This window comes from Clinocottus analis, unplaced genomic scaffold (assembly GCF_023055335.1).
Source record: "Clinocottus analis isolate CAN_PGR_092001 unplaced genomic scaffold, fCliAna1.0.p SCAF_10, whole genome shotgun sequence".
Taxonomy (NCBI): domain Eukaryota; kingdom Metazoa; phylum Chordata; class Actinopteri; order Perciformes; family Cottidae; genus Clinocottus; species Clinocottus analis.
Genome location: NW_027175821.1, coordinates 10488621 through 10503607, shown reverse-complemented (window position 1 = coordinate 10503607; position 14987 = coordinate 10488621). Strand labels below are relative to the sequence as shown.

At 42.8% G+C, this 14987-nt stretch overlaps 2 protein-coding genes across 5 annotated transcripts in view; one reads left to right on the top strand and one right to left on the bottom strand.

Moving 5' to 3' along the window:
- Positions 1-346: 346 nt before the first annotated feature.
- wfs1b (Wolfram syndrome 1b (wolframin)) lies at positions 347-8205 on the bottom strand. 2 transcript variants are annotated; one of them, XM_068593857.1, is made up of 11 exons: positions 8026-8205; positions 6863-7252; positions 5298-5374; positions 4972-5116; positions 4661-4834; positions 4434-4514; positions 4089-4258; positions 3628-3864; positions 3370-3488; positions 2427-2991; positions 347-2330 (listed from the first exon to the last, which is right to left on the bottom strand). In XM_068593857.1, exons 2-11 carry the CDS (start codon positions 7248-7250, stop codon positions 1461-1463), a joined length of 2826 nt encoding a protein of 941 aa, XP_068449958.1. In that variant the 5' UTR covers positions 7251-7252; positions 8026-8205; the 3' UTR covers positions 347-1460. The 2 variants fall into 2 exon arrangements, with proteins under 2 accessions (XP_068449958.1, XP_068449949.1); XM_068593848.1 differs by having other exon boundaries at positions 347-2991.
- Positions 8206-12119: 3914 nt separating this feature from the next.
- Positions 12120-14987, top strand: part of jakmip1 (janus kinase and microtubule interacting protein 1) — a 21033-nt gene continuing 18165 nt past the window's right edge. Inside the window, exons 1-2 of one of the 3 annotated variants that reach the window (XM_068587620.1) lie at positions 12120-12417; positions 12510-12632. The gene's annotated coding sequence lies outside the window, so the exon portion shown is untranslated. Of the gene's footprint in view, positions 12633-14987 lie in introns of all 3 variants that reach the window. The other 2 variants (XM_068587611.1, XM_068587628.1) reach the window with 2 other exon arrangements.

Sequence of the window (14987 nt, the reverse complement as noted above, 5' to 3'; positions counted from 1 at the left end):
ATTATTTTTATGGATTTCCTGCTTTTCTTCTTTACATCATGTTAAACTGAATGTCTTTGGGTTTTAGACTGAGAAAACAGGACATATTTTAACATCACTTTGGACTCAGCTAGACACAATTTCTGACATTATATAGACTAAACTGTTATTGATAATGAAAATAGAAGAAACCAGCAAGTCAGTTTTCAGTTCCACGTGTACTTTTCCAATATGTTTTCAAATAGGAGCAAAATAAATAATAATCACTTGCTTATAGAGGATGGAAAAGGCATGCTTCCTACTGTAAAAAGCTGTATGTAAAATAATATAATGTAGTTAAGAAAAACAGCAACAAGCATGTGTTTTCATTATGTTTATGAGTCACAAGAAAGAAGACAGGAGTGACATCTTAACTTAAAACATGTCATCACTCAGGGACATCAAATATTTAATATTTTACATCTCTGCACAGCAGAGGACAAGGAAGGAGAACAGCTAGAGGAGACAAAGATGAGAGCACAAGATGAACTTCAGAGTTCAGAGATGAACTTCTAAACTTTTTAAAAAGGTTAAGAAATAAAGAAAAGGTGTCTTTTCTTCAAAATGATTCTTGAATTGAGACTGTTTTATAAGGCACTTAAAATATACTCCCACTACAATTACACACTGCACATACAGCACACTGTCTAATATTAAATTATTAAAGCTTGACAGTAAAGGAAACCGTTACATGTTAGCGTTAGCGTTACAACCGCTGTAAAAAATAAAGCTATTCTTTTACAACTCGTCGCCCATAGACACAGCAATGACAGTTCAGTTCAACACTGTAAAACACTGATGATTTTGAGTACAAACATTAGATCCGTACATCAAAATTGGTTCTGCACACCCAATGTTTGTGCAATGAACAAACTAAATAATAATTACCTTATTATAGACTGTGTATATGTGCATCTTAAGTCAGATGAAACAGCTGATCATATCGAAGGAGGTTTTAATCTTGTTTTTCTATCATTAGTGTTAGGCAGTAAATTACTTATTCTAAAATGGTTAGCTCTCCTTCGTAAGGATGCTTTCACGCGCAACCTGTTTGGTTCAGTAAAAACAAACTCCGATCTGTTTGCTCGGTTAGTACGGTTCATTTGGGCTGGTGTGAAGACTGTCAATCAAACCCTGGTGCAGAACAAACAACCAAACCAAGACTGCTTGAAAAGGTGCATCTCGGTCCACTCCCAAGAGGACTCTCGTGCTGTGCTAGTGTTTATATTTAGAGTTGGGCCATATTTTAGCTCAAAAGCTATTAGAATGCTAACACGCACGCTCATGACCAGATCTACAACCGGACTGATGCCACAAATTCTGAAGTAAGCGTTCACCCTCTCACAGTGTGAAGAAGAGTGATATACAATCATTAATGTTCTTTCACTAGTATTACCATTATCATACATCTTATTTCCCCCAGGGGTGTGTTTGCCAGATCTCTACCCCTCCTCCTGTGTCACAGTCTCTATTTCAGTCAGCTGAGCGGTCAGGAAGGGGTTAAAGAAGAAGTCAAACCCAAACTGCAGGGCAGTCTGAGCCGTGCGCCTCCAGTCGTGTTCAATCTTGTACTGCCTGCGGCTGGGCAAGCGGGCGTCACCGCACGACAAGCAGTGAATGGCTTTCAGCTCAAACACGGGCCATTTGGAGCCTAAATGACCCTCCAGTATGGTGCTGAACTCCACCAGGCTTCCGGTGTTTAAGTATAAAAGCATAGACTTGAACTCATTACTCGCCCGCAGTACTATGTCCTTAGTCGCATCTTCGTCTTCTATGATCGTCCCGTTCTTGGTCTTCCTCTCGAGCGGCATGCCCATCGTGACTTCAAATTTGTATCGATCAAAGCGCTTGATGTGACATTCGTGCTTGGCCAGCTTTTTTAGTTTACAGAGGGGTTCGTCTGGAGGAGGAGCCGGAGCAGGCAGGGGCTGGGCCTCAGCTGTGACGTTTTTTAACTCCTCACACAAAGGATACGGCTCGCCATACAGGCAACGCATCCAGTTCCCCACGAATACAGGCATCAGGTTGACAACCGACTGCGGCCCATTCTCGATGTCAGTCACACGGACGTATCTGAAGCGTCCGGTCCACGTGACGCGATGTCCTTCTAGATGAGAGCAGAGGATCTGTGTCCGGGCCATGTTGGCCTCTTTCCAGGCTAGAGGGCCGCAGAGGCTGCTGTACTCGGGCCACGTCAGGGTGGAGTTATATACCTTCATCCCTTCGGACCTGTAGACGTACATCCAGCAGAACAGCACCACCGCACTGAGCCACACCAAGATGAGCTTCACAATGCTGCTCCGCGACAAAGACTGGAAAACAACAATGGGGTTGAGGCTGAAGCGAGTCCAAAGCCTCAGCACTACTGGCACGAAGCAAATGATCAAGGTGACCACCATCTTAGTCACCTCCAGAGCGAGGAACCACTGCAGTAACTGGATGATGAGCATTGCTGCTATGCCTAGTGAGAATACAGGAAGGGCAAACAAGAAGAGGAAGTAGCCAACGCAGGTGCGGATGAGTCCTATCACACTAGCGTTATTAAGGAACACCAAGCAGAGCTCACACCAGGTGAAGCACACCATGTAGGGCACCAGGCACAGGTAGGTGCCCTTGAAGCCTCTTAGCTGGGCCATACGGAAGAGCAGATAGAAAAGGTGTCCATATAGCAGACATGGCACCCCCAGGTTCAACACCACGTTGTCCCCTAGAGGCAAAGTGAAAAATGTCATCCCAAAGACCCTGAGGAACCAAGGGAGGGAGTCTGGTAGAAGGTGGGTGAGGGAGCAGACTCCAGAGAGGACCTCTGTAAGGAGGGCTCTACGGGCAAAGAGCCGAGCAGAGGCATGAAGGCTGAGGAAGGCGGTGACGGTGAAGAAGAAGGCGACAGCAGCCAACTCTGAGCAGGGAATCCAGGATTTATCAGCAACAGGGAAAGAGAAAACCACAAAGATCACAGAGAGCAGGAAGTACCTGTAACACAGAGAGACGGGATGTATTGATTTCGCTGCAGAAGCCTTTCTACCTAGTTTGCATAATACTTGTATTCATCATCTTAGTTTTTTATTAATTTTACTTTATTGTGTTCTTGCTATTCGTTTTATTAATGGTCATGTTAAAGGAGTGAAATTAAAATGTACAGTTCACTTCTTCAAATCTTTGATCAGCCAAAGCAGAAACTGCATGACTATATCTACAAGAAAATGCTGAACAGACATTTTGTGGTCAAACTAGTAAAACCTTAAAAAATACAAACTTAACATTTGCAAACATTTGAAACCGAAAAAAGGAAAGCATGAAATATGCACTGATTATGTCTACGTGGATTCATGTAAACAGAGATGCTCTTACAGATAAGGCTCCAAGTGTGTCCATCCAAAGTTGGTCTCAGCCTGCTCCAGATCAAGACCGGGTTCAAAGTGCGTCAGCAGGTCAGTCAGGGCACGAAAGTTTTCCCACGCTTTGGAATTCTGGAGAAAATATGCAAATTAACTTCAGCTCCTCTGGGTCCGGTAAAAAAAAATATCCATTTACAGTTCCACAGGTTCAATAAGAAATTAGTACAAATGAGCTCTATTCAAAGTGCCTTGAAAAGAAGCAATCACCAACCTGAAATACCCGCAGTGTGCAAATGATCATGGAGAAGAATGAGAGGTAGAAAATTAACAGAGGGATGAGAAAGATGAAGAACTCGATTGTGAGGTTGGAGATGATAAAGAAGAAGATAAGGGCGTTGACGTGGTGGGTGGGAATAAGGGCGCTGAGCCACTGCATGCCGGCTCGTGACGCCCAGTCGATGAGGTGCTCCTTGATCTCCAGCAGAGCGAACAGAGGGAACTTCAGCAACTGGAAAAAAACACAAGAAAAGAGTTGGCTCAACAAGGTCCCACAATCTGATTACTACTTATAGGAGAGGCATATTTAGAGAGCTGTAACAAACAATAAATCAGCTATCAGTTTGCTGATTGTTGATATCAAATTCACTTGAATTTGATGCTTGTGATATAAAACAAACTCGCAGTAAAAAAAGAGCAAACACCAATCACCTCTTCACAAAGTCTGCTTCCTACCTTTTGGTGTAAGGGCAAATTATCTGGATTCTTCACCACAACATCATCATCGTCATCATCGTCATCATCATCGTCACCTCCTGCTGCAGCCATGACTGGTGAAGGTGCAACACCCTGAGCATACTTCTTCGTCATCTCAACAAAGTCGTCAAGACCCACTTGGCATCTGTCTACAAAGACGTAGAGAGGACACACAAACTTCATTTACAGGAACATTTTAATCTGAAAGTTCCTCTTTTGTTTTGCATCTCTTGAATCAAATGATATTACTAATAATGTTGAATTGTTTTAGGCAAGAGGAATACATAACAAACTGCACATACAATTGTATTAGTGAACACATACCTTCACTGCTGACCATCGTCTCCAGGACTCTCCTCTGTTTCTTGGCAGAGCTGTTCAGTGGGCCAGGCGACACTGGTTTGCCTATAAATCGAGGAGAGATAATCCAGGTGCGTGATACAATGTACTCAACATGCAGTCTCTATTTCTTTGCCTCTTTAGAACAATCTGTTGAGTATCCTACTATTAAATAACTAAAAACCTCAGGACAACGTTTCCCCCTCCCGTACCTGGCTCTGTGTGCACGTGTTCAACATTCTCTAGCATCTCCGAAACTGCCACCGACTTCTTCCTCTCCGGGTTCAACTTCCAGTACATCAGCAGAGCTGCTTTCCTGACTCCTCTCTCAAAGCGTGTCTCTGTACACAACTTCTTCACCTCCTCAATGTTCTCCAGAGTAATGCCTGAAAAACACAAACGGTGATGGGCCACTGTTCTCAGCATCATTTAAAGGGAAATCCAACAAACTGACGGCATCAAACCAATGATGCTACTTTACTAATACTCATGGATTGAGGGGAGGAGTGGTGCATTTTGGTACCTTTTCTGAAGGCTAAGCACCGCTGCAGCTGTTTGACGGCGTCCTTGCGTCCTTGTTTAGCAGCCAGGACTAGCCAAGTGACCGCTGTACAGTTGTTCAGCTCTTCATCTCTTTCTTCTGCCAGGGCCAGAAAGTATCGTCCCATCTGGACAGATGCACACAAAGACTTTTACATTTGCGAGGCAAGCATTGCTGTGACTTTGTCAACTCATGACCTGTCCTTGCTATTAATATGTTGCTCTTACAATAACATTCATCATTACTTGGCTGATCACCACATGGCCAATAAAGTCAATAGTATTTGCGATATGTCCGTTGACACTGACCTTGCTCTGTGCTCTAGCATCTCCTGACTTTGCTCTCTCCTCCAAATCCTCAAGACTGACCTCCTCCTCTGGTTCTTCTGAAGGAAACAATAAAATAGATTCCATGGGTCCTCAACAAAAAAGGTACGCAATATACAATTGATTCCCAATAGATGCTGACTAAACGTTGTCAAATAGAATGCCTTATTGTCTAAAATGTGGGGCTGAGTTAGTAAAGTGGATAAAACAGATAAAAAAGACAGACAACGCACATGCACGCACACACGCGCACACACGCGCACACACGCGCACACACGCGCACACACGCGCACACACACGACCCAGCTGTCTAATCACACCAGTTACTAAAACTGCTGACTAAGCCGTTTCCATTCTAAGTTCACGTGTACAACTGACAGAAATCATATGAAGGTGGAAATGCTTTAACTTAAAACTTTTCAAGCCTTTAGTCTGATGTTGAGAAAAACTTTTAACTGTTTTCTTCAGATGACTATGGTGTAATCATTTTTTTTTACTCAACTTTGGTTTTAAAATACTGTAGTTTACATATGGAAACAGTCCAATTCTATGTGTCAGTCAACGGGATGAAAGATCCCAGAGCGTCAGCATGAGTCAGATCCTTCCAGAAACACTAATTGCTCTGACAAGAACGTCCCTCTGAACCTTGTTGCTTTAATTATCATCTCCTTTTGCTGATGAGTTCTGCTATTTCAAATCCCAGTGGCTCCCTCGAGCTGGAGCTCACATGGAAAATGTGTCTACTTCCTGTAAAGGAAGGTGTCACATTTGCTGTGTCGTGGATACTAGGAAAAAGAGGGCTCGGGCAACAGATGTGGAAACGCATTATAAGATTTAAAACGCCCACAGGCTGTAATTGATACTTATAAAAGGGAAGTGGTGGTCTGTCTCTGGAAGCAATAGGAAAATGTAATGGGATCCGGTAACTTCCATCAGATGTCCGTCAATACTGCTTGTGCATTGCTCACACTGCGATCCTCCGCAGAGACCCTAAAATAACAGCAGCTGCTAGCTTCCCTGATATAACACACACGATGACACAGTGATGCATCCGTCTCCAATTTTACTTTCATTTGCTATATGATGTTAATCTTAACAGCTAGACACATGGGGCAGGGTATGTGTTGTTCAGGGGATAGGGCTGAGTACGAGTCCAAACTGATTCAAATTGAATGACCGAGATGTTAGATTTCACACCATCCAATAATACTCCATATTACCATGTCTAGACGCCATTACAAAGTCATGCAACAAATACACGAGCAGCAAACAGATCTCCTACTATGTGATCTTTCCCTGCAGGATTTGGTTAGTGGGAACAAACACCTCAGAGTGAAAATGGTCTCAGAAGGTTTTCTCTTCTCAAGTCAGCAGAGTGCGACAGGCTGCTTTACATGTTGTGGCAAATGTCTACGGTTGTCATGGAGACACTGCCGTACACACAGCAAACTGGGAGTGTTGGCTGCCGTGATTCGTGGAGAAGAGAAAAGGGAGACAGCAAAGTAAAGATTTGTGTAAAAGGTCAAAGCTCAGAGTTTAATCCTTACCTGATTCAGGTGCGGGTGGAGGCTGTTGAGCCACGGTGACGGCTCCAGCAACTGGGAATGCGGTCGGGGGGATCCCCGTAGAGGCGGCATTAAGCTGAGATCTGCCCACCTGTGACGGGCTCCTAATGGGCTGGCGTAGAGGGGAGGCAGGCGGTGTGGACAGGGAGGACGAACGGGTGGAAAGACATGGAGAAGTTCGAGGGGAGGCAGTGGAGGTAGAAGATGAGGGTGTGGTTTGAGGTGTTGGCAAGCTGAGTTTAGAGTGAAGGCGGTCTGAGGTTGGTGCAGTTGTTGTAGAGCCAGAAGAGAAAGGGCTTGGCCTCAGGGTGGAAGGAGACGAGGGGCTGGGTCTCGGGGTGGCTGGGTTGCCGGTCAGAGATGGCTCCATGGCTGGAAAAACATAAGAGACAACTAATCAGTAAAAGAATCAAACTCTCAGGTTTAATGATCAATGTCTGCATTGACACCTGTGGTTAAGTATCAGCTGTTATGAAATATATTCCCTCTCTTCATATAGGAAAGGGTCTTTATATATAGCAAATAAAGAATAACCAAGAGTTTTTAATATTTGCTGTAAGCTGCAATACCTTACAGTACTGATAATAATAGCACAGCTTCAACACAGTACTAACAGACACCTCTCAAACAAATGAGCATGAGTCAATAGACTGGAGTAGTCTTTGACTTATCTGTCTCTACAGCACATGTAAGCATTGACCTGTGTCAGTTTAAAAGCCCTGTTCATTTTAATTAATTTAACGGTTACTATCCTGACAGTTATCTTGTGTGTAACTTCAGTGTGGTAAAGCTGTGTGAAACATTTTTTCCTGTGGTGTGCGGTTTATTTTCGACATTATCAAGTGATCCCTGAGCAGCTATATTGAGAAGGTTAAAGTGCCAGACTGAGAACGTCCTGTTTCATTTCAACGGGAACCCCCCTTGGCCAGCAAAAAAGGGGTTCTCATCAAACTAGTTCAACCAATGTAGTGGGCATGCAGACATCAAACCATAGCCGACCGAAGAGAATGCAATGCAGTGTATACATAACGACACACTTTATGCAACCGACATATAGCTGACAGTGAAAAATGTGCCCCAGATAACCAAAATAACGACCATTGGTGGTTTTGTTGCTAATGCTAACGTCAGCACTGTCCGCTCACCTTTACCACGGTAAAGTAAATCCTCCAGGGGATAAGGGCGCGAGTAATAACTTAGCTTATTTGCTATTCGGTGTCACAAATCATTCTTCCGTTTCATTTTAGTAAAAAATAAATGCGCCTGACAGGTCAGTCCGCTGGTCCTCTGCGGTCTCAAACCATACACAAGGTCCAGTAAAGTCTGTCAGCTGCTCCACTTGGCATCCACGCCCACTTCATATTCTACGTGTTGTGATTGGACAGAATTGACGACTCACTTTTTTGAGAATGCGATTTGATTGGTTGTAAAGGTAGGAAGCGGACATAATTTATTTCAGTCAAGAGCAATCAACTGTCGAACTATATCAAGGCTGATTATTACAGATGAATAAACATATAACATCCATTTGGATTAAATTCTAAAGTATGTTTCTATATTTGAGCTTTGTACTTTTTAACGTCCGTTTGTTGTAACAAATAATTATTCATTGTTTTGGTTTGCAACAACGTAAAATGCGTTTTGTACCAGGAGATGGCAGTACAAGACATGTTATTATTCATTTAATTCTCTAATACTGTATATTGTGTATTTATATTGTAATATGATATGAATGAAAATATCATGTGCCACCTTAGAATGTATATTATCAATAAAGTGCTGTAACCTTTACAATTCATATAATTTGTTTCTTTACAATTCACTGTTTGTCTAACAACTATAATTAATCATAATCAAACTCCACAGTAGGCAAGCAAATGTTGTTTGAGTAAAAACTGTGATAGCCTGCATCTAAATTCATGATGTGGGTGTAATAGTCATTGTCATCTTTTACTCCAAAATATTGACTGTGCCCAAACACAAGAGTTTGTAACGATGTTCGTTAGTAGAGCTTTTTGCTCACATACATGTGCAATGCAAACTGCAATTCGTAAACACCAGAAGGAGACAAGGGAAGCAACATTAAAGTTAGGAAGGGTTCCAGTCTGGGAATGAATAGATACCACAATGTGGGGGAAAAGGAAATGGGGGCTGTAATTGCTTAACTGCAGCTGCATTGAAGCAGTTATGTAAATGGTCCTGATTAGTAGATTAACACAATCCAGTTGAGAGGATAAGCATGACCCTTGAACAGGATTTTATCTTTTACATGTACACCTTCAATGTAAATGGGCTTGGACACACACACACTCACAGACATTTCCCATTTAGATTAGGGAAAGCAGCTCAAACCAGATTTTTGTGATCTTGTTTATTTTCTCTGTATCCCCTCAAGGTAGTCATGCCCATAGAGCTCATGTGATGAAGACTTTCCAATCATCTTTTCTAATCTCATATCTAAGTCTGTTGCACTTATGAAAAGGGCTACATGACACAACAGAATAGAGACTATTAGTATGAAATGCACTTAACCCCCTGTTTGTCTCCTTTAGCTTCGAGGTAACAGGGCCCTGTATTTACAGTTCAGGCCTCCCCCACGGTCTCCTCAGCATTATCAATGACTCTAACAGGAAGAGAGACCTGAAGAGGAGAAGCAGTATGGTCAGTAACTATAGCAACTAGTTATGCAAAAATGGACATTGACTGTATTGAAGATGAGTATTTCCATCACAACTGCAGCCCAGTATTCTGACCTTTGAAGTTTCTCTCTGCGGGGTGATGGGATGAGATAGACGTTAGCCAATCTGATACATTGAGTAAATTCCTTCTAATTACATAGTGCACTTTAAAAAATATCAGCTTGTTTATGTTATGAATACTAATATAAGAACACACAATATTTTATCATACAATCTGCCGATTCCATTTTGGGGAGATTCTCAGACAAGGAGTTTAATCCAACTCTTGTAATGTTAGTGCCACTTAATCGTCTGATTCTGAACCATCTTTTATATGAGCCTGTTATTATGAACTCTTATAAAATGCTTGAATCATTGGTACTTCCTACACTTTCTAACAAGGGAAAACTCAACTCTGGAATGTTGCTTATGTCCCTTAATCAGCTGCCAGCCCTCTATTTATTGATCTCAAGCTATTTTGAGGGAAAATTAGAAATAATTGCTGTGGCCTTGAGTCACAATATTCTGGAACCCGTACATTCCAGAATTAGGCTTCGCGGGTATAGACTCATATGCAAGTGTTTTTCCACTAAATACAGGGGGGATAAGGGTTAAATTGTGGAAAATAGGAGAGTTTGATGCCTGACTTCATAAATAGAGGAAGGTTAGCCGTATATAATCCTCATTTGATGCTCTCTTAATACCAATGGCCGTCTAAAAAAACTAATACATTTAATCTGCAAGCAGTCATGAATATATTAAGCCTATTAGGACATCTCTTATGTGAAAATCCTAAAATTATATTGTTTAAGTAATACAAACAGTGACTTCTCATATTATTAATAACTGGGCACAAGAGATGGAAATAGACTGACTGACTACAGGTTGTTTCTTTCTCACCATGATGAAAGCCATGAATTAGATGCTTCTATAACTTGACCTTTCAGCATAGTCACAACACAAACATGCTTCTCACCTGTGCCTACCATCCTGTTTACACTTTATTACCCCTGTGATTATAACCTGTATCTAAAAAGACCTGGGGATGTCTTATTATCTGCAGCTGAGTTATCACAAGGCCTAATCACAGGGTTATTGTGACATAAAATAGAATAACGCTTCCTTTATTGTTTTTCTGTGGAGAGTGTGCATGTGAGTGAGAGAGAGAGAGAGAGAGAGAGAGAGAGAGAGAGAGAGAGAGAGAGAGAGAGAGAGAGAGAGAGAGAGAGAGAGAGAAGGGGGTGGGGGCGTACAAAAACTGTAAAGCCATGCTGCGGAAAACAGTAAAAATACCTCAGGCAAAACAATTAAAAGAAACTCTCATTACCACTCTCTGGCACACATTCCCTCTGAGTCAATCCCTCACCAAAACAAAGCAGGATACACATCCCTCCCTCTCCTCGTCTCTCTTTGTCGGCAACCATGATGTTTTTTCACTTTATCTCTCCATCTGGATGTCTGTTTGCTGGCCTCAGCAGGAACCTGAATGGAGTACAGCTTAATTCTGTACTCATCCTCACTCGTAGCTTGTCTGTTTTACCTTTTTAAAAATGTTACATTTATTTGAAGTGCACAAGCAGATACCACCTGGGTAAATAATAAATAGGACACCAATTCTGGATGAATGGATGCCCACTGCAGGAGAGGACTATTAAAACTCATCACTGACTGTTTGCTCTTCTTACTCCACTTCCTGCGATCTATGTTGCCTTGCAGCAATGGGCATATGCTGCAGCCACAGAGAGTGTTCATGATGCATTGTGAATGACATACAGGCAGGCATTGTGTGGAGAGGCAGAGCCAGGCAGCTGTGCGTAAGTAATGCATCCTCCAGAATCTGGGTCACACTCACCGCTTTCATGTTGTCACATTTTTTTCATTCAATTCTATAATTTCACGAGTCATATTGTCCTCAATAATTAATAGGTAACAGTTACAAGCATTATAGATTATATGATACAGTGAGTTTGTATGACATTGATGATTATGGTTAACCTTCAATACTTTTTACTTTTACAAATGATTTTATTTAGATTCATAGTGGCCTTTATATTATAGATTAACTGTCATCATCCTCATCTCAGGTACAGAGTAGGCTACATTGCATGACACAAGGTACAAAACAAGTAGCCTATACACAATGCAAGATACAAGTGTGCAATTACATTTTAAACATCACAGTGTATACAATAAAATACAATATAAGCTAAATTATTAAATGAAAGATGTTTAAATATTAACAAAAAGTCAAACAAACCCTTGCAGATAGCAATAAACAACATACAAATAAGATGTTATTGACAACTTTAACCTCATAAAGTAATATTTGTTGATAAAGGAAAATATTTTATTGACAACAATAAATACAATATGATTTGTTAATTTGTTCGCTTGGTGGCATGACAATAATGTGTCTTTCACATGCTGTCTTCTTCTCGTGTTGGTATGCTTGCACCAAGGAAGTATAATAGAACATGCATGATCATAGGGGCCGTGCCGCCGTAGGCCCTGACGACGTACGGTACGTTTCTCCCTTACCGGCTGCGTGTCCACGCAGTAACCGCGCGCGGTGTCATTCTTGAACACGCAGTCAGGTGTCGCGCTTCTATCACGCTACCGGCGACGCCCGCCCGGCGTTTTTTTTCTTCTTCTCCCCCTCCCCATGTTCACGTCGACACGGGCAACGTATCTGTTTTTTCTTCTTCTTTTTTTCTACCCGTGTGTTTGAAATGTATAGGAACGGATGACGTCGCGCGTGCACGCGAGTGTGTTGTGGGCGTGGAGAAATATGTCAACGTGCGGCGCGAGAGGAGGAGAAGCCTGAAGCTGAATCCAGTTGGTAGCTAGAGGATAATGTCAGTCAGTGGTGGATTTACAACTTCGGTCGTTGTGTTAACTGCTGAAAATGTGTGTAACATCTGAGGAATAAAGTTGTAAACGGTCGCTGGTAGCCGTTAGCAGAGGAGCTGGAGGCGAGTTAATTCATCCCTCCCTTCCTGGACGTGAAGCACACTAACGTCAGGCAACGAAGCTTCGACATCAGGCCACTTGTGACCACCAGACATCCATTTCAGGTAAGTTTGCTCGGTCTGTAATTACAAATAACTTCGTGTAGACTCTGACAGGGCGTTTAGCTGCTGTGACACAAATCCGACATCCGTGTTTTACCCGCGAACGGAGCAGAAACGGACGTTGAGCCCCTGATATCACATCTGGTTCTGCGGTCTGAGTTTTTTTGTGCTACCAGCAGTGACGTTGACTGCCAAGCCTCGTATCGACCCAAACAGGGATGTGCATGCTGTCTGCATCGTGAACCCGGGGGATGTCTCTGCTCTCTGGCAGCGAGCCACAGAGGAACTATGAAAACGTGATGTTAATAATGCAACTGCTTTTACTGTCCTCGTTATCTTGGCGGTGACAGTGCCGATGTTTCTTCCGGCTTCCTCCACCCCACGGTGGATCACATTAGTCTGTGGTCACACACGGTGCAAAATGCTACATGACAGCGGTTCTCACGGAGACATCCACACGTTACGGAGTCACTGAGCGCCCCTCCCGACTACCCGACCTCTGAGACTGGAGGATGCTGCAGCAGCCCCCGTGCATGTGGCCGTGGGGTGTGGTTGGCGAGCCGGACAGACAGGCTGGCAGCACTTCACCCTGCAATCTCCCATTTGACAGCTCATTAGAGAGCATTAACCCATGCCCAACATCTCCGCCATGTCCCCCTTTACCTCACTCGTCCTCTATCCGTCCGCCGCGTTTACTAGTCTGTCATAACCGCTCTGTAGCTGCGGCTCCCGGAGGCTCGTGGATCTGCCCCAGTGGACAGCCAACATGTGTTGCACACTCACGTCTGCTTGATCAGGCTGCTCAGGGCACGCTGTTAAAAACTATGGTGCATACTGTGCTCATTATTTTCAAGTAAAGAGTAGAACTCATGCAGATACTGTGACAGGGCGACGGGCTTACTGTCTATTTATGTTGGTTTAAAAATCTTGTTTCTTCCCCCTGACCTCAACCTACTCTCTACTCTAGAGGAATGACATCAGTGAATGCCGACATTTACTTAAGTCTTGTTTACCCCTGGACTAATCCACATTCCTCTCCCTAATTTAATTCATCCCCTTTACTCTTCATTCATAATCTCTCTGTTCCTACCCATGCTTTCCTGAGTGTAGCACTTTGAGTAAGTGGCTGCCACCAGATTTATCCCTATGGACTATACCCATATGGGCATATTTCCATTATTGCTTTACTTCTTTTGTTATATTCCTTTCTTAAATACATATGGGGGTATTTGTTATGCAAAGAGTGGTATTGATGAGTGAATTGCTATACTGTGTATTACTGTTTGCTTAGACCAGGGAGTAGTTTACAGTAGACCAGCCAGTACTGATTAATGTGCTCGCTGTGTCGTTAAAATGTGAGCCAGAGAGAGGCAAGTTTAATCACATTACTGAATGCACTATCATGTGTTTCTGGGGTGAAAGGCTATCACTGCAAACATACACAGAGAAGCACCCATGCATGCAAAAACATGCATGTACAGATGCACAGACCATAATAACACACCACTAGCGATGAGTGACCAAATTGAGAGGTTAGTAGGTACTATAGATCCAAACCCTGAGCAATAAGACCAATAATAGCATAACTGAAGTGCAGTAGAGTGCATGTATTTGAAAGAGAGACACAGCGCTAGTGAGAGAGAGATAGACTCCTTGTTGAAATGTTTGGGTTGACTAGTCATTGGGGTCAATGACTTGTGGTCATTTTGCTAGCATAGTAGTTTGGAGGTCATATGTTCCACTAGTGCTGCACTTGGTTACTCAGCCTCTCAGTAAGATCTTTATTGTCTTTGTAGTATCGCTAGACATGTGTGTGTGTGTGTGTGTGTGTGTGTGTGTGTGTGTGTGTGTGTGTGTGTGTGTTTGTGTGTGTTTTGTGTGTGTGCGCGTGCGCGTAGGGATGTCTGGGAAGTGTGGTAAGCTGTTCTGTTCTGGCACTCCTTCTGCTGATGCTAATAGGACTACAATGAAAAAATGTGTGTTGTGTCTATATAAATGCCTATGAGGCATTATAACACATGTGCAGTACAAACAGGAGTATATCTCAGTCTGTCGACACCTTTCATCCTGTTGATTTTTTTAACCCAGACTGCAGCAATGAGTCTTTGTTTCAGCTCCCATTTACAGCTCTTTTATCTATTTATTGGGCCTGTATGTCTCACTGAAGTCTAGTTAATGTTTGATACTGTGTGTGTGTGTGTGTGTGTGTGTGTGTGTGTGTGTGCGTGTGTGTGTGTGTGCGCGCGTGTGTTTGTGTGTGGTCTGTCTAGCTTTGAGGAGGTCCATCTGTGAGGTGTAATAAACTTGTGACCATTGCAAAAACATCTATGTACCCAACTGCTTTTACCTCATATAAAA